Genomic DNA, 27,637 nt, shown 5'->3' with positions numbered 1-27,637 from the left:
GCGGTTGTCAAAGCATGCTACGCGTTGTTATTGGGTATGGTTGTTGGTATTTACTGCAGTTGGATTTTTACCGCATTTACTATGGCGGGCTGGGCAGCAGTTGTTGCGGCGTATGGGTTGTTAATATGGCGGTTGTGGTTGTTTTGTTGCAGTTGTTACTTATACGGTGTTACTTTGCTATCGTTGTTAATGGCGGTCGCGTTGTACGGCGTACGTTGTTGCTACGGCGGTCAGTAGCTGTTACGTATATCGCAGCTGTAATGGCACGGCGGTCTTGTTAATGGCGTTCTCGCAGCTGCTGGCTTCTATACCGGCAGTTGTTACTGCATACGGCAGTTAACGGCGCATCGCAGTTGTTAATGGCGGTCAGTGCAGTTACTGTATCGCGCAGTACGCGCTCGTGTGCTGTTTACCGTTGTTAATGGCGTACGGTCTTACATTTAGTATCGCAGCTGTTATTTATATCGTCATATATTTCTCGCAGCATATGCATGCGTTGTTAATGGCGTGTGTGAAATATGACGGCGTAATGTATTTGCGGTCAGCAGTTGGTGGCGTTAAGCAGCTGTTGTAGCTTAAGAGCAGCTGGCATGGCGTATTGTTGAGCATGGTGGCTGCAGCAGCATGGTGGTTGCTGGCAGCATGGTGGCTGCAGCAGTGGTGGCTGCAGCAGCATGGTGGCTGTAGCAGCATGGCGGCTGTAGCAGCATGGCGGCTGCAGCAGCATGGTGGCTGTAGCAGCATGGTGACTGCAGCAGCATGGTGGCTGTAGCAGCATGGTGGTTGCTGCAGCATGGTGGCTGCAGCAGCATGGTGGCTGCAGCAGCATGGTGGCTGTAGCAGCATGGTGGCTGTAGCAGCATGGTGGCTGTGTAGCAGCATGGTGGCTGTAGCAGCATGGTGGCTGTAGCAGCATGGCGGCTGTAGCAGCATGGCGGCTGTAGCAGCATGGCGGCTGCAGCAGCATGGCGGCTGTAGCGATGGCGGCTGGCAGTTGGCGGCTGTAGCAGCATGGTGGCTGCAGCAGCATGGTGGCTGTTGCAGCATGGCGGCTGCAGCAGCATGGTGGCTGCAGCAGCATGGCGGCTGGTGAAAGCAGCATGGTGGCTGAGCAGCATGGTGGCTGTAGCAGCATGGTGGCTGTAGCAGCATGGTGTGTGGGGCATGGCGGCCGTAGCAGCATGGTGGCTGCAGCAGCATGGTGGCTGTAGCAGCATGGCGGCCGTAGCAGTATGGTGGCTGTAGCAGCATGGCGGTTGTAGCAGTATGGTGGCTGTAGCAGCATGGTGGCTGTAGTAGCATGGTGGCTGCAGCAGCATGGTGGCTGTAGCAGCATGGTGGCTGTAGCAGTATGGTGGCTGTAGCAGTATGGTGGCTGTAGCAGCATGGCGGCTGAAAGCATGGTGGCTGTAGCAGCATGGTGGCTGGTAGCAGCATGGCGGTTGTTGCAGCATGGTGGCTGCAGCATGGCGGCTGCTGCGCATGGTGGCTGTAGCAGGATGGTGGTTGCAGCAGCATGGCGATCTGTAGCAGCATGGTGGCCGTAGCAGCATGGCGGCTGCAGTAGCATGGTGGATGTGCGGCGGTGGTTGTAGCAGCATGGTGGCTGTAGCAGCATGGTGGTTGCAGCAGCATGGTGGCTGTAGCAGCATGGTGGCTGTAGCAGCATGGTGGCTGTAGCATGGTGGCTGTAGCAGTATGGTGGCTGCAGCAGCATGGTGGCTGCAGCAGTATGGTGGCTGTTGCAGCATGGTGGTAGCAGCATGGTGGCTGTAGCAGCATGGTGGCTGCTGCAGCATGGTGGCTGTAGCAGCATGGTGGCTGTCAGCAGTATGGTGGCTGTAGCAGCATGGCGGCTGCAGCATGGTGGCTGTAGCAGCATGGTGGCTGTAGCAGCATGGTGGCTGTAGCAGCATGGTGGCCGTAGCAGTATGGTGGCTGTTGCAGTATGGGTGTGGGTGTAGGAGTGATGGGGGTTGTAGCAGCATGGGTGGCTGTAGCAGCATGGTGGTTGTTGGGGAGCATGGTGGTGGTGTTGGTGGCAGTATGGTGGCTGTTGTTGCGGCATTCCAGCAGCATGGCGGCTGCAGCAGTTGCGGTGTTCATTAGCATGGTGGTCAGAAAGCAGCATGGTGTATTGCAGCAGCATGGCGGCTGTAGCAGCATGGCGCAGCAGTATGGTTGCGGTAGCAGCATGGTATTGTCAGTAGTATGGCGGCCGTGTGTGGTCGGCTGTCGCTGCTGGTGGATGTAAGATCATTGCGCTCGCAGTATGGCGTTGCAGCAGCATGGCGGCTGTAGCAGTATGGCTGTTGAAGGAGCTGGCTGCCGGCAGCTGGCGGTTGCAGCAGCATGGTGGCTGTAGCAGGATGGTTGGTAGAGTGGTACGGTAGCGGTTGGTGGCTGCAGCAGCATGGCGTTTGTCTGGCGGCAGTGGTGGCTGTGGAGCGGCATGGCGGTCATGGCGCATGGCGGTGGTGGCGTATGCAGGCATGGCTGCTGGAAGCATGGTGGTTTGGCTGAGGCATGGGGCGTTTGCAGTTTACGGCGGCGTGTTGCTAGTGCGCATTGGCGCATTGTAGCGGCATGGCTACTGTGGGGATGGCTGTCGGTGCGCGTTTTGTGGTGCAGCGAGTTGAGGCGTAGGCAGTGTTGTGGCTTAAATTCATGTTGGGGCTGCAGCAGTATGGCGGTCGTGGGCTGGCGGCCGGTGTTTTGTGGCTCTGTGGTTGTTATTGGGGTGCACAGCATGGTTGCTGCAGCAGCATGGCTACTGCAGCAGCATGGCGTATTGTTGCAGCACGGCGGTCGCAGTTGTTGCGGCTACGCAGCTGGTTGGCAGTACGGCGCATCGCAGCTGTGGCATTGCAGCTGTTGCTTCTGCAGCAGCTGGTATGGCGGCCGCAGCAGCATGGCTTAGCGCAGGTGTTAGGCTGTAGTTGTTATGGTGTTGCAGCAGCTTGCTGGATGGCATGGCGGCCGGGCAGCATGGCGTATCGTGGTTGGCGTTGTTGTGTAGCGGAGGCCAGCATTGGTTGCGCAGCATAGCACGGCGGCTTCGCGTTACGTTTGCGTCTGTCTTAGCACGGCGGCTGCGGTTAATGGCGGATCGAGTTGTTATGGCGGTCGTGCAGTTATGGTACCGAACAGCATGGCGCTCGTTGCCACGGCTACCGCAGCTATAAGGCGTTCAGCAGCTACGGCGGTCGGGAACGCATTGCCACCGTTGTTACGGCGTATGGCAGTACGGTATTGCAGCAGGACGGCTTAGGAGCACGGCGCAGCAGCAGCATGGTGCTGCAGCGCATGTCGTAGCAGCATATACGGCGACTGCCGCGTATGTGCTGCAGCAGCATGGTGGCCGCAGCAGCATGGCGTCAGCAGTATGGTGGCCGTAGCAGCATGGTGCCGTAGCAGTATGGTGGCTGGCAGCAGCATGGGCGCAGCAGCATGGCTACCGTAGTATGGCGGTTGCAGCAGCATGGCGGCTGTAGCAGCATGGTGGCTGTAGCAGCATGGCGGCTGCAGCATATGGGGGCTGCCGCGCATGGTCGGCAGCAGCATGGCGGCCGCAGTAGTGGTAGTTGAAAGCAGGATGGTGGCTATAGCAGCATGTGTGGCAGTAGCAGCTGGGCGTCTGTAGCAGCATGGCGGCTGCAGCAGCATGGCTGCCGTAGCAGCATGGCGGCTGCAGCAGCATGGCGGTTGCTGGCAGCATGGTGGCCGCAGTTAGTGGGTGATCTGCAGCTGTATGGCGGTTGTTGCAGCATGGTGGCCGTAGCAGCATGGTGGCGCGAGCAGCATGTGGTATGGCAGCAGATGGTATTGCAGCAGCATGGTACTGCAGCAGCATGGCTGCAGCAGCATGGCGGCTGTAGCAGCATGGCGACTGCAGCAGTGCGGTTGCCGCAGCATGGGCTGCAGCAGCATGGCGACCGCAGCAGCATGGTGTCTGTAGCAGCATGGCGGCCGCTAGCAGCATGGTGGCCGCAGCAGCATGGCGCGTGGCAGCATGGATTGCAGCAGCATGGTGGTGCAGCAGCATGGTGGCTGTAGCAGCGCGGCACTGTAGCAGCATGGCGGCTGTAGCAGCATGGCGGCTGCAGCAGCATGGCGGCCGGTAGCAGTATGGCGGTCAGGAAGCATGGCTGGCCTCAGCAGCATGGCGGCTGCGCAGCATGGTGGCCGTAGCAGCATTGCGGTTGCATACATGGTGGCTGTAGCAGCATGGCACTGCAGCAGCATGGCGGCTAGCAGCATGGTGGCTGCGCAGCATGGCGTGAAGCAGTATGGTGGCTGAAGCAGCATGGCATTGCAGCAGCTGGCAGCATGTGTATGTGTGTCGGCATGGCGGCATGGCTATCGCAGTTGTTACGGCGTCTGTCAGTACGGCATGGTGTGGTGGTTGCTCGGTATGCAGGGGCTAGCAGTTATGGCTGGCAGCAGCATGGTGTGGCGCATGAAACAGCATGGCGGCTGCAGCAGCATGGCGGCTGTAGCAGCATGGTGGCTGTAGCAGCATGGTGGCTGTAGCAGCATGGTGGCTGCAGCAGCATGGTGCGTAGCAGCATGGCGGCTGTAGCAGCATGGCGACTGTAGCAGCATGGTGGCTGTAGCAGCATGGTGGCTGCAGCAGCATGGCGGCTGTAGCAGCATGGTGGCTGTAGCAGCATGGTGGCTGTAAGCAGCATGGTGGCTGTAGCAGCATGGCGACTGTAGCAGTATGGTGGCTGTAGCAGTATGGTGGTTGTTGCAGCATGGTGGCTGTAGCAGCATGGCGACTGCAGCAGCATGGTGGTTGTAGCAGCATGGCATGCGCGGCAGGGTGGCTGCGCGGTGGCCAGCAGCATGGTGGCTTGCAGCAGCATGGTGGCTGTAGCAGATGGTGGCTGTAGCAGCATGGCGGCTGCAGCAGCATGGTGGCTGTAGCAGCATGGCGGCTGCAGCAGCATGGTGGCTGCAGCAGCATGGTGGCTGGGTGGCCGGCGCATGGTGGCTGTAGCAGCATGGTGGCTGTAGCAGCATGGTGGCTGTAGCAGCATGGCGGCTGTAGCAGTGTGGTGGCTGTAGCAGCATGGTGGCTGTAGCAGCATGGGTGGCTGTAGCAGCATGGTGGCTGTAGCAGTATGGTGGCTGTAGCAGTATGGTGGCTGTAGCAGTATGGTGGTTGCAGCAGTATGGTGACTGTAGCAGGCGTGGTGGCTGTAGCAGCATGGTGGCTGTAGCAGTATGGTGGCTGCAGCAGCATGGTTGCAGCAGTATGGTGGCTGTAGCAGCATGGTGGCTGTAGCAGTATGGTGGCTGTAGCAGTATGGTGGCTGTAGCAGCATGGTGGCTGTAGCAGCATGGTGGCTGTAGCAGTATGGTGGCTGTAGCAGCATGGTGGCTGTAGCAGCATGGTGGCTGTAGCAGCATGGCTGGCTGTAGCAGCATGGTGGCTGTAGCAGCATGGTGGCTGTAGCAGCATGGTGGCTGTTGCAGTATGGCGGCTGTAGCAGCATGGTGGCTGTAGCAGCATGGTGGCTTGCAGTAGCGGTGGCTGTAGCAGCATGGTGGCTGCAGCAGCATGGTGGCTGTAGCAGCATGGTGGCTGTAGCAGATGGTGGCTGCAGCATGGTGGCTATAGCAGTATGGTGGCTGCAGCAGCATGGTGGCTGTAGCAGCATGGTGGCTGTAGCAGTATGGTGGCTGTAGCAGTATGGTGGCTTTAGCAGCATGGTGGCTGTAGATGACTGCTGAGCAGCATGGTGGCTGTAGCAGCATGGTGGCTGTAGCAGCATGGTGGCTGTAGCAGCATGGCGGCTGCAGCAGCATGGTGGCTGCAGGCATGTGGTGGCTGGGCAGATGGTGGCTGCAGCAGCATGGCGGCTTTAGCGTATGGTGGCTGCAGCAGTGTGGCTGTAGCAGTATGGCGGCTGTTGCAGTATGGTGGCTGTAGCAGTATGGTGGCTGTAGCAGTATGGTGGCTGTGTAGCAGCATGGTGACCGCAGGGCTGTAGCAGCATGGTGGCTGCAGCAGTATGGGTGACTGTAGCAGCATGGTGGCTGTAGCAGCATGGTGACTGTAGCAGCATGGTGGCTGCAGCAGGCGGCGGTGGCTGTTGCAGTATGGTGGCTGTGCAGCATGGCGGCTGTAGCAGTATGGTGGCTGTAGCAGCATGGTGCTGTAGCAGCATGCGGCGACAGCAGCATGGTGGCTGTAGCAGTATGGTGGCTGGTAGCAGCATGGTGGCTGCAGCATGGTGGCTGTAGCAGTATGGTGACTGTAGCAGCATGGTGGCTGTAGCAGTATGGTGGCTGTTGCAGTATGGCGGTTGCTGCAGCATGGTGGTTGTAGCAGTATGGTGGCTGTAGCGCAGGGTATGGTATATGGTACAGCAGTTGGCGGATGCTGAAGTTATACGTATGGCAGCAGTATGACAGTATGCAGTCGTGAAGAGATAGAGTTGACGGCGTTGCTGATAGGTATGGCAGCTGTTACGGACGTAGTCTGTGATGTATACGGTATCAGTTAAGCATGGCGGTCGCGTTACAGGTTACCGCAGCCATACGGGCGTTAGCCATGGCGGTATGCAGTTTGGATGAGGTGGCATTTTACGGTATTGCAGTTGGGGTGTCCTGTAAGGCATGCTGTAGCAAGTATGGCAGGTTGCTAAGGCGTGTTACATGGTGGCTGCAGCGTTATGGCGGTTGTAGTTATACGGCGATTGCATACGGCTGGTACTGCAGCAGTATGGCGGTCGGTTGATAACCGCAGTTGCTATGGGCGCAGCAGTAGGACGGTATTGTAGCAGCATGTGAAGCAGCAGCATGGTGGCAGCAGCATGGTGGCTGGGGTAGCAGCATGGCGCTGTAGCAGCATGGCGGCTGCAGCATGGTGGCTGCAGCATGGTATTGCAGCAGCATGGTGGCTGCAGCAGCATGGTGGTTGCAGCAGCATGGGCAAAGGCAGCAGCATGGCGGCGTAGCAGCATGGCACAGCAGCATGGTGGCTGTAGCAGCATGGTGGCTAGGCAGCATGGTGGCTGCAGCATGGTGGTTGTAGCAGCATGGTACTGCAGCAGCATGGCGGTTGCAGCATGGCATGCGCAGCGCATGGCGGCTGTAGCAGCATGGTGGTTGTAGCAGTATGGTGGCTGCAGCAGCATGGCGGCTGTAGCAGCATGGCGGTTGCAGCAGCATGGTGGCTGCAGCAGCATGGCGGCTGCAGCAGCATGGTGGCCGCTGCAGTATGGTGGTTGCAGCAGTATGGCGGCTGAGCAGCATGGTGAGAAGGCGTGGATTGTAGCAGCATGGCGGCTGTAGCAGTATGGGGCATGGTGGCTTGCAGCAGTATGGTGGCTGTTGCGTATGGTGGCCAGCAGTATGGTGGTTGCTGCAGTATGGTGGTTGTAGCAGTATGGTGGCTGTAGCAGTATGGCGGCTGTAGCAGTATGGTGGTTGCAGCAGTATGGTGGCTGTAGCGGTGGCTGTTGCAGTATGGTGCATAGTAGCAGTATGGGGCGTATTGCAGTGTAAGCTGGTATGGATGGTGGCTGTACGCATGCGGCTGTAGCAGTAAGTAGCAGCATGGGGTGCAGCAGTATGGTGGCTGTAGCAGTGTGGTGGCTGGTAGCAGTATGGTGGCTGTAGCAGTATGGCGGCAGCATGGTGATTGCAGCAGCATGGTGGTTGCAGCAGTATGGCGGCTGTAGCAGTATGGGTTGTAGCAGTATGGGCAGCAGGTGCATGCAGCAGCATGGTGGCTGCAGCATGGTGGCTGTTGCAGGTGTGGTGGCTGTAGCAGTATGGCGGCAGCAGCATGGTAGCTGTAGCAGTATGGTGGCTGTAGCATGGTGGTTGTAGCAGTATGGTGGCTGTAGCAGTATGGTGGTTGTAGCAGTATGGTGGCTGTAGCAGTATGGTGGTTGTAGCAGTATGGTAGCTGTAGCAGTATAACGGCTGTAGCAGTATGGTGGCTGCAGCAGTATGGTGGTTGTAGCAGTGTGGTGGCTGTAGCAGCATGGTGACTGTAGCAGTATGGTGGCTGTAGCAGTATGGTGGCTGTAGCAGTATGGTGGCTGTAGCAGTATGGTGGCTGTAGCAGCATGGCGGCTGTAGCAGAACGGCTGTAGCAGTATGGTGGCTGTAGCAGCATGGTGACTGTAGCAGTATGGCGGCTGTAGCAGTATAACCGCTGTAGCAGTATGGTGGTTGTAGCAGTATGGTAGTTGTAGCAGGCGGTGACTGTAGCAGCATGGCGGCTGTAGCAGTATAACGGCTGTAGCAGTATGGTAGCTGTAGCAGTATGGTGGCTGTTGCAGTATGGTGCTGTAGCAGTATGGTGGCTGAAGCATTATGGCGGCTGTAGCAGTATGGTGGCTGTTGCAGCATGGTGGCTGTAGCAGTATGGTGACTAGCAGTATGGCGGCTGTAGCAGCATGGTGGCTGTAGCAGTATGGTGGCTGTAGCAGTATGGTAGTTGTAGCAGTAGGTGACTGTAGCAGTGTGGTGACTGTAGCAGTGTGGTGACTGTAGCAGTGTGGTGACTGTAGCAGTATGGTGGCTGTAGCAGTATGGTGACTGTAGCAGTATGGTGGCTGTAGCAGTATGGTGCCTGAAGCAGTATGGTGGCTGTAGCAGTATGGTGACTGTAGCAGTATGGTGACTGTAGCAGTGTGACTGTAGCAGTGTGGTGACTGTAGCAGTATGGTGACTGTAGCAGTATGGTGACTGTAGCAGTATGGTGACTGTAGCAGTGTGGTGACTGTAGCAGTGTGGTGACTGAGCAGTGTGGTGACTGTAGCAGTATGGTGGTTGCAGCAGTATGGTGGTTGTAGCAGTATGGTGACTGTAGCAGTGTGGTGACTGTAGCAGCATGGTGGCTGTAGCAGCATGGTGGCTGAAGCAGTATGGCGGAGCAGTATGGTGGCTGTTGCAGTATGGTGGCTGTAGCAGTATGGTGACTGTAGCAGTATGGCGGCTGTAGCAGCATAACGGCTGTAGCAGTATGGTGGCTGTAGCAGTATGGTAGTTAGCAGCATGGTGGCTGTAGCAGTATGGTGACTGTAGCAGTATGGTGGCTGTAGCAGTGGCTGTAGCAGTATGGTGGCTGTAGCAGTATGGTGGCTGTAGCAGTATGGCGGCTGTAGCAGTATGGCGGCTGTAGCAGTATGGTGGCTGAAGCAGTATGGCGGCTGTAGCAGTATGGTGGCTGTTGCAGTATGGTGGCTGTAGCAGTATGGTGACTGTAGCAGTATGGCGGCTGTAGCAGTATAACGGCTGTAGCAGTATGGTGGCTGTAGCAGTATGGTAGTTGTAGCAGTATGGTGGCTGTAGCAGTATGGTGACTGTAGCAGTCATGGTGGCTGTAGCAGCATGGTGGCTGTAGCAGTATGGTGGCTGTATATGGTGGCTGTAGCAGTATGGTGGCTGGCAGTATGGTGGCTGTAGCAGTATGGTGGTTAGCAGTATGGTGGCTGTAGCAGTATGGTGGCTGTAGCAGTATGGTGGCTGTAGCAGTATGGTGACTGTAGCAGTATGGTGGCTGTAGCAGTATGGTGCCTGAAGCAGTATGGTGGCTGAGCAGTATGGTGACTGTAGCAGTATGGTGACTGTAGCAGTGTGGTGACTGTAGCAGTGTGGTGACTGTAGCAGTGTGGTGACTGTAGCAGTGTGGTGACTGTAGCAGTGTGGTGACTGTAGCAGTATGGTGGCTGTAGCAGTATGGTGACTGTAGCAGTATGGTGGCTGTAGCAGTATGGTGCCTGAAGCATGGTGGCTGTAGCAGTATGGTGACTGTAGCAGTATGGTGACTGTAGCAGTGTGGTGACTGTAGCAGTGTGGTGACTGTAGCAGTATGGTGACTGTAGCAGCATGGTGACTGTAGCAGTATGGTGACTGTAGCAGTGTGGTGACTGTAGCAGTGTGGTGACTGTAGCAGTGTGGTGACTGTAGCAGTGTGGTGACTGTAGCAGTGTGGTGACTGTAGCAGTATGGTGGCTGTAGCAGTATGGCGGCTGTAGCAGTATGGCGGCTGTAGCAGTATGGCGGCTGTAGCAGTGTGGTGACTGTAGCAGTATGGTGGCTGTAGCGTGTGGTGACTGTAGCAGTATGGTGGCTGTAGCAGTATGGTGACTGTAGCAGTATGGTGACTGTAGCAGTGTGGTGACTGTAGCAGTATGGTGGCTGTAGCAGTGTGGTGACTGTAGCAGTATGGTGGCTGTAGCAGTATGACACGGACACAGTGTTAGGACATCATGTTACCCCTGACGATGACTGCCAGGGTTACAATGTTACATTTGTACAATGTGTTTGGTTCCGGCACAAGGAGAGACAGAATCCCAGCAGGCAGGTCTTATCACCTCAGTACAAGGAGAGACAGAACTCCAGGAGGCAGGTCTTATCACCTCAGTACAAGGAGAGACAGAACTCCAGGAGGCAGGTCTTATCACCTCAGTACAAGGAGAGACAGAACCCCAGCAGGCAGGTCTTATCACCAGTACAAGGAGAGACAGAACCCCAGCAGGCAGGTCTTATCACCTCAGCAAGAGGAGAATCCGGAGGCAGGTCTTATCACCTGTACAAGGAGAGACAGAACCAGGAGGCAGGTCTTATCACCTCAGTACAAGGAGAGACAGAACCCAGCAGGCAGGTCTTATCACCTCAGTACAAGGAGAGACAGAACCCAGCAGGCAGGTCTTATCACCTCAGTACAAGGAGAGACAGAACCCCAGCAGGCAGGTCTTATCACCTCAGTACAAGGAGAGACAGAACCCCAGGAGGCAGGTCTTATCACCTCAGTACAAGGTGAGACAGAACCCCAGCAGGCAGGTCTTACACCAGTACAAGGAGAGACAGAACTCCAGCAGGCAGGTCTTATCACCTCAGTACAAGGAGAGACAGAACCCCAGGAGGCAGGTCTTATCACCTCAGTACAAGGTGAGACAGAAACCCAGCAGGCAGGTCTTTTTACCTCAGTACAAGGTGAGACAGAACCCCAGCAGGCAGGTCTTATCACTCAGTACAAGGTGAGACAGAACCCAGCAGGCAGGTCTTATCACCTCAGTACAAGGAGAGACAGAACCCCAGGAGGCAGGTCTTATCACCTCAGTACAAGAGACAGAACCCCAGCAGGCAGGTCTTATCACCTCAGTACAAGGAGAGACAGACCCCAGGAGGCAGGTCTTATCACCTCAGTACAAGGTGAGACAGAACCCCAGCAGGCAGGTCTTATCACCTCAGTATAAGGAGACAGAATCAAAGCAGGCGGGTCTTATCACCTCAGTATAAGGAGAGACAGAACTCCAGCAGGCAGGTCTTATCACCTCAGTACAGGAGAGACAGAACCCCAGCAGGCAGGTCTTATCACCTCAGTATAAGGAGAGACAGAACTCCAGCAGGCAGGTCTTATCACCTCAGTATAGGAGAGACAGAACTCCAGCAGGCAGGTCTTATCACCTCAGTACAAGGAGAGACAGAACCCCAGCAGGCAGGTCTTATCACCTCAGTACAAGGTGAGACAGAACTCCAGCAGGCAGGTCTTATCACCTCAGTACAAGGAGAGACAGAACCCCAGCAGGAAGGTCTTATCACCTCAGTATAAGGAGACAGAACTCCAGCAGGCAGGGTCCTGACATTCCATGCAGCGACCATAAGAGGTTGTATAATTTGGTTTTGCTTGATCTGTGAAAAAGATTATGTTTTTCACCGTGATAGACTATGTCCCATGTGCGAGCGTCCTGTGGCATCGAGCGACCAGGACCGCGACCTATTTTCTTAAGCGACTGTGTCCTACCTGCTAACGTTTTGCCACCGTAAACATGCCGTCTATGCAGCGTAGACTTTGCTAGCACTTTAGGAATATAATGCTTTTCAACGTGTACAGGAAAAAAACATCCAATATATCAGATGGAAGTAGACGAATTTTAGCATCTCTACAAGAACTTCGCCAAAATCCAAAGAAGGTTCCCGAGTACACCAGAATGTATTCTGATTGGGGACGAGGCTTATCCACTCTGTGCATATTTGTTGGAACCCTATCCAAGGAATGATCTGAACAAAGAAAAAATATTTTTTTATTACAGATTATCACGTGCCAGGCGTGTTGTAGAGTGCATTTGAAATTTGTACAAGTAAATGGATAGTTTAAATAAAGCTACTGAAACAAAAGTAGATACTGTTGTTGACATTGTAAAGTTTGCTACGCTTCCATAATAGCATCATTGACACAGAGGGTCTGGACGCAAAGTCATATGCAATTCAAGAGTGCACAGTTAAGAATAACACAGCACCCTCTAGAATAAGCGATGTTTCACACTGTAAACGCCTTAGTTAAGGACGTTCAGGTGAAGGGCAAGTCGAAGGGAATGATTGAAACTCGCCTTTTGACGCATTCAATATTTATTGATGTGGTCAAAACCTGCAGAGAACAAGGCGTTCATTAGTATTACATGGTGATCTATGATACATAATTAGTTAGTCTTCGACGATTTCATCTTAATTACAATTGATTATTAAGCATAGTGACATGATACAAAGTTCATAACTCTATTAATCTTAGTTACATTTCATTCCGCATTGTCTTATTTCTCCAGATAAGGCAGAAACGAGTAGGCATAATTAGTCCACAATATTTCAGTACTGAGGGTATGTCATCACTTTGGCTGTGCTTACAAGTGCGGGTCAATGCAAACCAGTATGGTGTTCCAAGGGACAATAGTACTGTGTAAATTGTTCCAGCACAAAAACTCGGCCAGGATTGGGAGTCGGTGTTCACCACAGAGGGCTGGTGGCTGGTCCTCACAGCATCACTCGAGAGGGCGATCTGCATCATGGAGGCCCGGCGGCCACGCCACCCTTTACCATACACTTAGCAGAATCAGGGCATCTTGTTTGTGCAGGTCGCGTGGGGGGAGGCGGCGCACTGTCGCAGGCTGATAGATTTAATGTTTGTTCGGGTAAGGCAACGCCAGCATTGTAGTTGAAGCCAGCGGCGATAACACACACTTTTCTGTAAAGAATGTGAGAGAAACATTTTGCAGCTACTTTAATAGTCCACAATGATCTATTTCTTGGTAAGATGAAGCTGTTAAGAGTGGAAAATGAAAGTATAACCTTCTTTAGTTTTTGGTGTTGAATGCGAGGACTCGTGTGTCTAGTTCCCGCTTCCTGGTCTCTCGCTTCTTCATAAGTTTGTCCGCTACACCAAGGTAACGCGTTCACTCATGTGGTCGCTCGATGCTGCAGGAAGTTCACACATGGGGGCATAATGGGAATGACCTTACTGGTGTGGTTGCCCAGTCAGGTTGGTTTTTTAGGCAGGCTATGTTTAGGGCACCTTTTCTAGCCTTCCCCCATGTGGGGTGATCAGAGTGGCTCTTCGAAAGGGCTGCTCAGTCACACAGACAGGACCTGATTGCACTGCTGCCTAGATCCCAGTGCATAAACGACCTTCTTGTTTATACCGCCCATGTGTAGAGTTGTGACTAGAGACTCCTAGCAGTCATCTTTGCCTGTCCCCGTCGCCATTCGTCCATCGCCATAGGACTTTTGAGGGTATAGGAGTTTTGATGATGATGAGAAGTATGATGAGCTGGATGATGGCTGTGTGTGAGTTGATTTATGTGGTGAGGCAGGAGCGCAGGCTGGCACATCTTGGTTCGCCTTTTTCCTGATCGAATGGTGAAAGTAGTACAACGACTGGGAATAGCCGATAGCCCAGTTTGATGGATTTCGCCTTGGTAGCCTGTCCATCTTGCATTGCCTTCATCCGTCAGTGTAGTCGTTAGGTTCCCAATTGGTCACCTCTTCCGCCTATACTGCCTTTGGGATCTTACTGGAGCTCTGCAAGCATGTTTGCCTGATGCGGGGCTACAACACAGATTTTTTGTTTGGGGTTTACTCCCGTAGCCTTAAATCTACCAAGGTTAATCTGAAAGGCAATGGGGCAGTGGTTGGTAGGCGCCAGGACGTGTCCACGTGCCAGTGGGCCTATGCTGCTCCGAGATCCCCTGCTGGTCTAGCCTGGGCCCAAGGGCACCCAGTTACTGTATGTTGCCACGAAGAGGCACAGCAGGAATCTTGATGGTGAATAGGCTGTGTACTGGCAGGGGAAAACTTGTGCAAGTTGCTTCCCTGTTCACCATGAGGGTTGGCCAGCAGCAGTAGCTGAAAACGAGAGGAAGCAAGCAGTGCTTGTACCTTAACACAAACATGATGCTGCCACAATAGACGCATTACACCAACCTGTGCACACACACACACACACATGCGTCACCAGCTTGGTCGTCTTCTCTCAACTCCACCCAACAACGTCAGCGAGAGAAGGTACAGAAAAGGGCCTGCAGAATCATGCTCGGCGCAGAATACTCCGGCTACACCAACGCTCTCTCCACCCTGAAAATGCCATCCCTCAGTGACCTCCACCACCAAGCACTGGAAAGGTTTGGCCGTGGACTACTGCACCATCTCCGCCATGCCACCTCCTGCCACCTGCAGCCCCCCACCCAACTCGCAGATCCGCCACTACAACAAAATTCAGCCCATAAGAGCCCGCACCGATAGATATAAGAACAGATGGGAATCTATTGTTAAAATAATAAACAACTCCTGATTTATGTACTGTACAGCCCTGTAAATGTATTCAATTCATATTATATCATTATGTCTAAATCAAATGTAAGTCTGTATATTTTCAGCCACCGGCTGCAACTCTATTAATAAACCGTTTATTATTTATTACACACACACACATTACCTTAACATACCTAATACACAGAGTACTGTATTAATACAACACATCACAAACCAGGAGGTTATGTGTCAAATATAACACCAAAAGACAAGAACTATTGTTTATACAACACACATCAGACCTTGTTGTAATAATATTAAACTGAGGATCATGTACTAAAACCTGTTAAACAATAACAGATTAGATCTAAAGTTATCATTTATCACTAAATGACCAGACACTAGTATGTTTGTAATAATAATAATAATAATAATAATAATAATAATAATAATATTAATATTATTATTATTATTATTATTATTATTATTATTAATATTTTTTTTATTATTATTATTATTATTATTATTATTATTATTATTATTATTATTTTGAAAAACAAATATAAATCTATAATATTCACTCTCAGTGGTATAACATGTGTTCCACCATGGTGTTCCCTGTCACTACTCTCACCAGACAAAACACATGTAGTTCACTTCAAGTCATAACCAATGTTTACAAGAGTACAGTAGTGAACTTTACCTGCCAGAACACCTTAAATAATAAATGATTTCTCAATGGTTAAGGATGATGAAGATTAATTAAACCTGGGAACGAGTTGAAGCCTCGAGGAGGAACCTTTTTACTGTTGATATTAAGAAAAACCTGAAGGCGGTCTGAAGTTGGAGCCAAAAATGAACCTTCAAAGACTGTGTGGCTGGTGAACCTTGCGGACGGGGGCGTGGGTGAACCTCGCTGTCAGGGGGCTGGTGAACCACAAGGTCAGGGGGCTGGTGAACCACAAGGTCAGGGGCTGGTGAACCTTGAGGTCAGGGGGCAGGTGAACCTCGCAGTCAGGGGCTGGTGAACCTGAAGGTCAGGGGGCGGGTGAACCTGAAGGTCAGGGGGCTGGTGGACCACATGGTCAGGGGCTTTATATGATTCAGCAGTAAGTGAGGGAGTGTTACATGACTCAGGGTGACTCAACACTAGGTGAGAGAGTGTTACATGACTCATGGTGACTCAACAATAGGTGAGGGAGTGTTACATGACTCATGGTGACTCAACACTAGCTGAGAGAGTAATATATGACTCAGGGTGACTCAACACTAGGTGAGAGAGTGTTACATGACTCAGGGTGACTCAACACTAGGTGAAGTGTTACATGACTCATGGTGACTCAACAATAGGTAGGGAGTGTTACATGACTCATGGTGACTCAACACTAGCTGAGAGGTGTATATGACTCAGGGTGACTCAACACTAGGTGAGAGAGTGTTACATGACTCATGGTGACTCAACTAGGTGAGAGAGTGTTACATGACTCATGGTGACTCAACACTAGCTGAGAGAGTAATATATGACTCAGGGTGACTCAACACTAGGTGAGAGAGTGTTACATGACTCATGGTGACTCAACAATAGGTGAGGGAGTGTTACATGACTCATGGTGACTCAACACTAGCTGAGGTAATATATGACTCATGGTGACTCAACACTAGGTGAGGGAGTGTTACATGACTCATGGTGACTCAACACTAGGTGAGGGAGTGTTACATGACTCATGGTGACTCAGCACTAGGTGAGGGAGTGTTACATGACTCATGGTGACTCAGCACTAGGTGAGGGAGTATTACATGACTCATGGTGACTCAACACTAGATAAGGGAGTGTTGCATAACTCAGGGTGACTCAACACTAGGTGAGGGAGTGTTACATGACTCATTGTGACTCAACACTAGGTGAGGGAGTGTTATATGACTCATGGTGACTCAACACTAGGTGAGGGTGTTACAGCTCATGGTGACTCAGCACTAGGTGAGGGAGTATTACATGACTCATGGTGACTCAACACTAGGTAGGAGTGTTACATGACTCATGGTGACTCAACACTAGATAAGGAGTGTTGCATAACTCAGGGTGACTCAACACTAGGTGAGAGTGTTACATGACTCATGGTGACTCAACACTAGGTGAAAGTGTTACATGACTCATGGTGACAGCACTAGGTGAGGAGTATTACATGACTCATGGTGACTCAACACTAGGTGAGAGTGTTACATGACTCATGGTGACTCAACACTAGATAAGGGAGTGTTGCATAACTCAGGGTGACTCAACACTAGGTGAGGGAGTGTTACATGACTCATTGTGACTCAACACTAGGTGAGGAGTGTTATGACTCATGGTGACTCAACACTAGGTGAGAGTGTTACATGACTCATGATGACTCAACACTAGGTGAGGGTGTTACATGACTCATGGTGACTCAACACTAGGTGAGGAGTGTTACATGACTCAAGGTGACTCAACACTAGGTGAGAGTGGTACATGACTCATGGTGACTCAACACTAGGTGAGGAGTGTTACATGACTCATGGTGACTCAACACTAGGTGAGGGAGTGTTACATGACTCAAGGTGACTCAACACTAGGTGAGAGTGTTACATGACTCAAGGTGACTCAACACTAGGTGAAGGTGTTACATGACTCATGGTGACTCAACACTAGGTGAGGGAGTGTTACATGACTCATGGTGACTCAACACTAGGTGAGGAGTGTTACATGACTCATGGTGACTGAACACTAGGTGAGGAGTGTTACATGACTCATGGTGACTCAACACTAGGTGAGGTGTTACATGACTCAAGGTGACTCAACACTGGGGAGTGCATGACTCATGGTGACTCAACACTAGGTGAGGAGTGTTGCTCATGGTGACTCAACACTAGGTGAGGAGTGTTACATGACTCATGGTGACTCAACACTAGGTGAGAGTGTTACATGACTCAGGTGACTCAACACTAGGTGAAGGAGTGTTACATGACTCATGGTGACTCAACACTAGGTGAGGGTGTTACATGACTCATGGTGAGTCAACACTAGGTGAGGAGTGTTACATGACTCATGGTGACTCAACACTAGGTGAGGAGTGTTACATGACTCATGGTGACTCAACACTAGGTGAGGAGTGTTACATGACTCAAGGTGACTCAACACTAGGTGAAGGAGTGTTACATGACTCATGGTGACTCAACACTAGGTGAGGAGTGTTACATGACTCATGGTGACTCAACACTAGGTGAGGAGTGTTACATGACTCATGGTGACTCAACACTAGGTGAGGGAGTGTTACATGACTCATGGTGACTCAACACTAGGTGAGGAGTGTTACATGACTCAAGGTGACTCAACACTAGGTGAAGGAGTGTTACATGACTCATGGTGACTCAACACTAGGTGAGGTGTTACATGACTCATGGTGACTCAACACTAGGTGAGGAGTGTTACATGACTCATGGTGACTCAACACTAGGTGAGGGAGTGTTACATGACTCATGGTGACTCAACACTAGGTGAGGGAGTGTTACATGACTCATGGTGACTCACACTCAAGAGCTTCGTCAACTTGTTCTCACACCTCGACCAAATTCAATTTTCTGCAAGACATAACTGCCCTGACCACTATCTCACTCCCCCCGACCTGCACCTGCCCGCCGACCTGCGGCTACCCTCGACATATGGCTGCCCTCCGACCTACAACTACTCCCCAACCCAGAACTACCCCGACTTGCAGCTTCGCCCCCCCATCCTGCAGCTGCCCCCAACCTGCAGCTGCCCCCGACCTGCAGCTGCCCCCTGGCCTGAATCTGCACCCCGAACTACAGCTGAAGCACCCCTCCCCCGCCCGACCTGCAGCTGCCCCCAGACCACTAGTTCACCTGTTGTTTACCTGTTGTTTACCTGTTGTTCACCTGTTGTTCACCTGTTGTTTACCTGTTGTTTACCTGTTGTTCACCTGTTGTTTACCTGTTGTTCTCATTGTTTACCTGTTGTTTACCTGTTGTTTACCTGTTGTTCACCTGTTGTTTACCTGTTGTTTACCTGTTGTTTACCTGTTGTTCACCTGTTGTTTACCTGTTGTTTTACCTGTTGTTTACCTGTTGTTTACCTGTTGTTTACCTGTTGTTCACCTGTTGTTTACCTGTTGTTTACTTGTTGTTTACCTGTTGTTTACCTGTTGTTTACCTGTTGTTTACCAGTTGTTTACCTGTTGTTTACCTGTTGTTTACCAGTTATTTACCTGTTGTTTACCTGTTGTTTACCAGTTGTTTACCTGTTGTTTACCAGTTGTTTACTTATTGTAATTAGGTATGCAATGGTAGTGTGGTAGGTGTACAGTGGTAGAGGTGGTAGGTGTACAGTGGTAGTGTGGTAGGTGTACAGTGGTAGTGTAGTAGGTGTACAGTGGTAGTGTGGTAGGTGTACAGTGGTAGTGTGGTAGGTGTACAGGTAGTGTGTGTGTGTACAGGTAGTGTGTAGGTGTACAGTAGTGTGGTAGGTACAGTAATGTGTACAGTGTGTGGTAGGTGTACAGTGAGTAGTGTACAGTGGTAGTGTGGTAGGTGTACAGTGGTAGTATGGTAGGTGTACAGTGGTAGTGTGGTAGGTGTACAGTGGTAGTGTGGTAGGTGTACAGTGGTAGTGTGGTAGGTGTACAGTGGTAGTGCGGTAAGTGATGTGTTCTCGTATGGTAGGTGTTGCCTGGTAGTATGGTAGGTGTTGTGTGGTAGTGATAGTGTGGTAGGTGATGTGTAGTAGTGATAGTGTGGTAGGTGATGTGTAGTAGTGCGGTAAGTGTTGTGTGGTAGTGTGGTAGGTGTTGCCTGGTAGTATGGTAGGTGTTGTGTGGTAGTGATAGTGTGGTAGGTGATGTGTAGTAGTGCGGTAAGTGTTGTGTGGTAGTGTGGTAGGTGTTGCCTGGTAGTATGGTAGGTGTTGTGTGGTAGTGATAGTGTGGTAGGTGATGTGTAGTAGTGCGGTAAGTGTTGTGTGGTAGTGTGGTAGGTGTTGCCTGGTAGTATGGTAGGTGTTGTGTGGTAGTGTAATAATAATAATAATAATAATAATGTAAGGGCGGTAACGAGCAGGAAGGTTGTCCGCCACTCTTTTGCTTGTTCGCGGCCCCCACTAGGTTGGGTAGACGGAGGTGACAAGGTCTCTGCTGCCTCGTCACACACCAGACACTACCCAGCCGTCAACACAGCTGTACTCTCACCCCCTCTTCGATTCCAACTCTGGTTGTGTCTTCATCTAAGGTTCCTGGGCTCGTTGGCTGATTCCCCAGTCCTTCACTATTCGGCTGTCAACTCTGGACACCTACTCCAGTTACTACCGCGGCAGCCACGTCATCGCCACTTCCTCCACGCCCTATCCACCGTCCGTGCCCTGGCGTCTCTCATGTGTGGCAAGACATCGCCCACCAACGCCAAGTGAGGAAGCCACCCTGGACCTTCCCCCTGGGAGCTGACCACCGCATTAACAGAACATTCCACGGGCTGGTTAGGAGTATTCATCTGCAGCTCTGCAGCAGTAGGAAATATCTGTACTTTGTTTGACTCCTGTAATTGTTGACTCCCGTAATTGTTTATTTAATATTTGTGTGAATGGTGTCAATTATTGTGATTATTTCCGTAGTAAAGAGATGTCAATCTCTAACGGTTGTTTGTTACCCCTTGGAAACCCATGATTCTTGACTTTCCTTTTATTTACAAATAATTATTAACGGTTTATTGAAAGAGCATGGCAGCCGGTAGGCTGAAAATGTACATTTACATAATTGGGGAATGGGTCTCTTGCTTTACAAATGATATACAAGTAACATAAGTGATACAAATATGATATATAATAACTGGGTGGGGAGAAGCTCAAACTACTTGGCATTTCAACATAGTGAGAGTGCAAGAAGTAAGATTGACTGGGATTGAATACACTGGTTGATTACAAGTTATTGATAATTTTTACAATGGTTGGGACTGGGCTGTTCTTATAGCGATCAGTTCGTGCTCGTATGGGCTGGATGCGGTTGTGGTGTCGAACAGCAATTCTCGGGCTAGGGATCTCAGGTGGTAGTAGGAGCCGGTGTCGAGGATGGTGCAGAAGCTTCTCACCAAATTTGCAGATGAGGTCGTGGTGATAGTCAGAAAGAGCCGAGAGGGTCAGTGTGTTGAGCGCTTCTTGATATGTGGAGTAGGAAGGGGATAGAATAATCTTGCCTGCCCTCTTTTGCACTTTTTCTAGGCTTTTACGTTGTGTGGCATTTAGGGAGGAAGACCAGGTAGGGGAAGCATAGGTGAGCTTGGGAAGTATGAATGTTGAGTAAACGCTTAGGAGCTCGGGCGCAGAAACTCCGAGGTGGAGACGGAACTGGAGGATTTGACAACTTCACTGACGTGTGGTTTCCAATTTAGTTTGTTGTCTATGGTGATGCCGAGGAGCTTAGTGGAATCTACAACCAGGAGTGTGTGGAGACCTAAAGTAATGGAAGGGGGTGGGACAACGTCGGAGGAGAGGTTGATGTGCATAACCATGGTCTTGGTATGGTTGATGGTGACATGGTTGTTGGTGGCCCAGTTTTGGGGACTGTTCAATAAATCCTGAAGGGCGGTATAGTTGGGAGCAGAATTGTTGACGCTGATCCCAATGGTGGAGTCGTCGACATATTTCCAGCGAGCAGGGGTTTCTCTTAGGGCATCATTGATGAGCATAAGGAAGCAGAGTGGTCCAATCTTGGTGCCTTGGGGGACGCCACAGGTGAGTGACAGAAAGGTGGAGACAGCCCCTCGGAAGAGTACAGCTTGGCGTCGGTTACTGAGGAAGTCTGTAAGCCATGGTATAAGATTTCTTCGAAACTCGAGGTGGATAGCTTTGTTGTTGATTAAATTGTGGTAGACTAGGTCAAATGCCTTGGTGAAGTCAATGAAGGCGACAGCTACAGACTTTTTCGTTGTTTCCAGATGGCGGTATACGTAGTCGAGAAAGCTGACAAGACAGTGAGTGGTGGAGGAAGTTTTCATATTACCAAATTGCTGAGGATCTATGGCACCTGCAATATCAACATAAGCCCAGTCAAACACAAAACTTTCACAGATTAAGCTGGGTATTAGGGTGATTGCAATGGGTCGTAGTTGACTTAAGGTTTTTGGGCTGGTTGACTTGGGCACTGGTGACACATATGAAGTCTTCCAGTCAGCTGGGCATCTGGCTTGACTGAAGGAAGCATTGATGATGGAGCAGAGGGGAGAACTCCTTGTAGAATTTCATTGGTAAGTCAATAGGGGTGGTGGAGCGTTTTAACTTTAGTTTGTCCAGGCGTTTTGTTACTTCAAATTCTTCTACTAAGTCAGCGGGAAAGGGGGATGGTAGGTAAGCAGGGAGAGTGGTTGTGTTAAGCCGGGGGAGCGTCTGGCATATAGTAGGGAAATGGTTATTTGATTGCTCAGCTGCGTCAACATTAGTGAGATGGCTAAGGAAGGGGAGGGGGTGTGTCTTATTGTTTAGTCCACAGAGCTTACCTTACCACTGACTGATGATGGTCTGCTTCAGGCGTTGCAATTTGGTGGTGTGGTTGTGTGGTAGGTGTTGTGAGGTAGTGTGGTAGGTGTTGTGTGGTAGTGTGGTAGGTGTTGTGTGGTACTGTGGTAGGTGTTGTGTGGTAGTGTGGTAGGTGTTGTGTGGTACGTGTTGTGTGGCAGTGTGGAAGGTGTTGTGTGGTAGTGTGGTAGGTGTACAGTGTTAGTGTGGTAGGTGTACAGTGGTAGTGTGGTACGTGTTGTGTGGTCGTGTGGTAGGTGTTGTGTGGTCGTGTGGTAGGTGTTGTGTGGTAGTGTGGTAGTGTTGTGGTAGTGTGGTAGGTGTACAGTGTTAGGTGTGTGGGTGTACAGTGGTAGTGTGGTACTGTTGTGTGGTAGTGTGGTAGGTGTTGTGTGGTACTGTGGTAGGTGTACAGTGTTGTGGGTAGGTGTGTACAGTGGTAGTGTGTTGTACTGTGGCATTGTGGTAGGTGTACAGTGTTAGTGTGGTAGGTGTACAGTGGTAGTGTGGTACGTGTTGTGTGGTAGTGGTAGTGGTGGCATGTGTTGTGTGGTAGTGTGTAGGGTGTGGTACTGTGGTAGGTGTACAGTGTTAGTGTGGTAGGTGGTGTACAGGTGTGTGGTACGTGTGTGGTAGTGTGGTAGGTGTTGTGTGGTACTGTAGTAGGTGTACAGTGTTATGTGGTAGGTGTACAGTGGTAGTGTGGTACGTGTTGGTGTGGTGAGTGTGGTAGGTGTTGTGTGGCACTGTAGTAGGTGTTGTGTGGTACTGTTGTGTGGTACTGTGGTAGGTGTTGTGTGGTACTGTTGTGTGGCACTGTGTAGGTGTTGTGTGGTACTGTGTGGTAGGTGTTGTGTGGTACGTGTTGTGTGGTACAGTACTGTTGTGTGGTACTGTGGTGTGTTGTGTGGTACTGTGGTACGTGTTGTGTGGTACTGTGGTACGTGTTGTGTGGTACTGTGGTACGTGTTGTGTGGTACTGTGGTACGTGTTGTGTGGTACTGTGGTACGTGTTGTGTGGTACTGTGGTAGGTGTTGTGTGGTACTGTGGTACGTGTTGTGTGGTACTGTGGTAGGTGTTGTGTGGTACTGTGGTACGTGTTGTGTGGTACTGTGGTACGTGTTGTGTGGTACTGTGGTAGGTGTTATTCTCAACTAACACACAGAGTTATACAAGACCATTACAGTTTTTTTAATAACTACCAACAGGTGGTCACACTCCTGACTCTTGTTATAAATATTCTCAACAACTACCAGTTATTCATCGGCATTTCACCATAATATCTGTAACACGTGTACAAAAGTTTATATAAGAAAGAATGTATTTTTTATGGCCCTCCGCTTCCAGTCATGGATGTTTTGAGTTGTTGCTTCACGGTGAATAGCTCTAAATTCCGGTTTACCTTAGCGAGTGTTGACGGAGGAGATTGAGCTGAAGAAAAGTCTGGTTTAGTAATGCCCGTAATGTAGTCCCGGGTACTGAGTTGAATATCTTGTTTTTACAACAAATATTAGTCTTACAAATCTCATTCATGGTGAAAATATTAAACATATTCCAAAGATTTTTTTCTGTCTCTTCAGCGAATAGGTCTTGATCGTTCAACCCCGGTATAATAGTATGTTAGTATGGCTTAACCCCTTAAGTACGATAACTTCACCCCTTGAGTGTGATAACTTTACCCTTAAGTATGATAACATTACCCCTTGAGTACGATAACATTACCCCATGAGTACGATAACTTCATCCCTTGAGTACGATAATTTTACCACTTGATTATGATGACTTAATCCCTTCAATACGATAACTTAATTCATCATACTCAAAGGGTTAAATTATTCTCCTCAAAGTGCTAATTCATCGTCCTGGAGGAGTGAAGTCATCAAACTCAAGGGGTTTGGTCAGCATACTCAATGTGTTAAAACATCATACTCAAGGGGTTAAGTCATCATATTCAAGGGGTTAAATCATCATACTCAAGGGGTTAAGTCATCATACTCAAAGGGGTTAAATCATCATACTCAAGGGGTTAAGTCATCATGCTCAAAGGGGTTAAATCACCGTAATCAATATGGTACAAAATTTCTCCGGTATTCAGTACAGATCAACTCTGCTCCAAAAAATACCCAGTGGTGTAATTTTTAATATAATGAAAACACCTGACTAACTTATACGTGATGATGATGTTAGTCAGGTGTGAGTGCTTCATCTCACACACATACATAGTTAATACGAAGGCTCGCGTTAACCTGGGACTGTGCATTAAACAAGTAGCTGAATCAAGACCAAATATTTGCAAGAAAAACTTTCCTTTCTTGATTAAATTCCTCTCAGGTGAGCGGATATGGTAAACATTACATCTATAACAACAAGCCCTGAAACGACTGGAAAATCACTAGGCAGACAAGGATCTTCTGGGCCACTAAATCTGAGTATATGTAGTAGTGCCACTATATGTAGTAGTGCCACTATATGTAGTAGTGCCACTATATGTAGTAGTGCCACTATATGTAGTAGTGCCCCGTCTAGATATCTGAACGACCTTCTTATAAGACCCAATAATTTATTTGCCTGATTTACCTTCTTCTCACAATGGCCCGAGAACTTCAGCTCATTGTCAACATACACATCTAGGTCCTTCTCACATTCAGTCTCAACTAGTGCAGTTTCTTCATCCCGTTGGGACATATGGTACGCCTCCTTACCGTTGGTACGCCCCAGGTGCATCCTCTTACACTTCGTGACATTGAATCTCGGCAACCATTTCTTCGACCATTCATGGAGTCCACAGAGGTCCTTCTGCAGCTCTTCACAGTCCGCTTGGTTCCTGATTTCCCGAAATAACTTGGCGTCATCGGCAAACATTTGCATGGAGGAGTGTACAGCGTCAGGCATGTCATTTATGAAACAAACAAACAAACAACAGCGGGCCCAATACACTGCCCTGTGGTACCCCGCTTGTGACAGATGCCGCAGCTACTTCACTACTGAGCAGTTGCTTCAAGTTTATAAGGGATTCATTCGTCCTAACTTGGAGTACTGCTCTCATATCTGGGGTGGCTCTTCTTCTGTCCAACTGTTAGATAGGGTGGAATCAAAGGCATTTCGTCTTATTAACTCTCCTCCTTTAGTCGACAATCTCTCTTCCTTTTCTCTTCGCCACAATGTTGTTTTACTATCTCTCTTTTACAGGTACTTTAACTGGCAATGTTCGGTGGATTTGGCATCCTCACACAGCCAAACTGTGGAATGCTCTGCCTTCTTCTGTGTTTCCACACTCATACACTCTGGCTCACATATATCCTTGACCACCGAAGGGTCAAGACGTACCTGGCGCTCCTCTCGGAGCAGCCAGGTCAACTGTTATGTTGGCCCATACCAACCCCCTCCCCTGAACCCTCCTCCCCACCGGAATATCAACAAGTTCTCGCCAGAAGTTACAATTTCATTTAGGAAAGGAACGGAAACAGTGTTAAACAGAGGTGAACAGTGGTGAACAGTGCTTAAGTCAGTGAGAACAACTCAACAGTAACAGTCGTACCCAAGTTAACCTTCACACAGTGAGGTCCCAGGTACCCAGTGATAACGGCCCGTGAGACCCAACAACAACAACCAGCGATGTGTTAATCCGTCTACGATAGGAAGGCCTGGGACCACACCTCACTCATATAACACCATCTGTGAGGGAATTACTACACCACATGTCCCTCATCACACCATCTATGAGGGAATTACTACACCACGTGAGGTCCCTCATAACACCATCTGTGAGGGAATTACTACACCACGTCAGGCCCCTCATAACACCATCTGTGAGGGATTTACTACACCACGTGAGGTCCCTCATAACACCATCTGTGAGGGAATTACTACACCACGTGAGGCCCCTCATAACACCATCTGTGAGGTAATTACTACACCACGTGAGGTCCCTCATAACACCATCTGTGAGGTAATTACTATACCACGTGAGGTCCCTCATAACACCATCTGTGAGGTAATTACTACACCACGTGAGGTCCCTCATAACACCATCTGTGAGGTAATTACTACACCACGTGAGGTCCCTCATAACACCATCTGTGAGGTAATTACTACACCACGTGAGGTCCCTCATCACACCATCTGTGAGGGAATTACTACACCACGCCAGGCCCCTCATAACAACATCTGAGGGAACTACTACACCACGTGAGTTCCTCCTAACACCATCTGGGAGGGAGTTACTACACTACGTGAGTTCCTCCTAACACCATCTGGGAGGGAGTTACTACACTACGAGTTTGCTGTTCAACACCTACATTAATCTGTATGTTCACTGTATGTTCCTTTACCTTTCTCTATTGAAGGCTTTTGTTAAACCACCAATGTATGTAATAAGTCATTTATGTCCAATGTATATTTTCAGCCTTCGGGCTGCAGAATTTTTTCAATAAACCGTTAATTATTATTATTATTATTATTATTATTATTATTATTATTATTATTATTATTATTATTATTATTATTATTATTATTACTTTAAAAAGCTGGTTTTTCGGCATCTTCGTGGAGTATATTAATATAATATTTACTTTTCTATTTTTTAATTTTTTCTCTTATTTTTCTTGCCCCCCCACGCCCCTTGTGGGTCAATGACCTCCGGGCTATGACCCACAAGAAACAATACAAGCGGACTGTGAAGAGCTGCAGAAGGACCTCTGTGGGTTCCAGGAATGGTCGAAGGAATGGCTGCTGAGATTCAATGTCACGAAGTGTAAGAGGATGCACCTGGGGCGTACCAACGGTAAGGAGGCGTACCATATGTCCCAACGGGATGAAGAAAATGTACTAGTTGAGACTGTGTGTGAGAAGGACCTAGGTGTGTATGTTGACAATGAGCTGAAGTTCTCGGGCCATTGTGAGAAGAAGGTGAATCAGGCAAATAAATTATTGGGTCTTATAAGAAGGTCGTTCAGATATCTAGACGGTCCGTCCCTCGTGACGATCTTCAGGAGTGAAGTGCTTCCCCATCTGGAGTACTGTCACCCCATCTGGTCCCCGAGATATGCTAGGGACTGTCAGTTGGTTGAAAATGTTCAAAGGAGGGCCACCAAGCTGGTGCCTGCACTTTGGCATCTCAGCTACCCTGCGAGATTGGAGCGCCTGAACTTGCCTAGCTTATACTACAGACGGGCAAGGGGGGACCTAGTTGAGGTTTATAAGCATCTCAGGGGGCACTACTCAGTTGAGTGTCCTTACTTGGAGCTGGCGGACGCTCGCCCCACAAGGGGTCACAGCTCAAGATTGAAGAAGCCGCAAGTCCGGAAAACCGTGAGGGCAAACTTTTTCGGAGTGAGGGTTGTAAACTTTTGGAACAATCTACCAGAGAGTGTTGTGACGGCACCGAGTGTGAGCTCTTTCAAGAGAAGACTTGACCAACACTGGAGCGGGTTCAGGTACATTCAGGAGCCGGTGCATGCCCAGTATTTGCCAACAGTGCGTGACAGAGACGTGACTGATCGTCTGGCGGCTAGTTGTTGACCCTTGGGTGAAGAATAGAAGAAAAGAGT

At 50.0% G+C, this 27,637-nt stretch overlaps 1 protein-coding gene across 1 annotated transcript; it reads right to left on the bottom strand.

Moving 5' to 3' along the window:
- Positions 1-6,662: 6,662 nt before the first annotated feature.
- On the bottom strand, positions 6,663-7,199 carry LOC121857640 (keratin-associated protein 4-7-like). The gene has a single exon (XM_042353704.1). The coding sequence runs from the start codon at positions 7,197-7,199 to the stop codon at positions 6,663-6,665; it is 537 nt and encodes a 178-aa protein (XP_042209638.1).
- Between the last annotated feature and the right edge of the window lie 20,438 nt (positions 7,200-27,637).

Source organism: Homarus americanus, unplaced genomic scaffold (genome assembly GCF_018991925.1).
Source record: "Homarus americanus isolate GMGI-L3 unplaced genomic scaffold, GMGI_Hamer_2.0 scaffold16610, whole genome shotgun sequence".
Lineage (NCBI taxonomy): Eukaryota > Metazoa > Arthropoda > Malacostraca > Decapoda > Nephropidae > Homarus > Homarus americanus.
The sequence above is the reverse complement of the archived record's forward strand: the minus strand, read 5'-3'. Positions and strand labels throughout refer to the sequence as shown.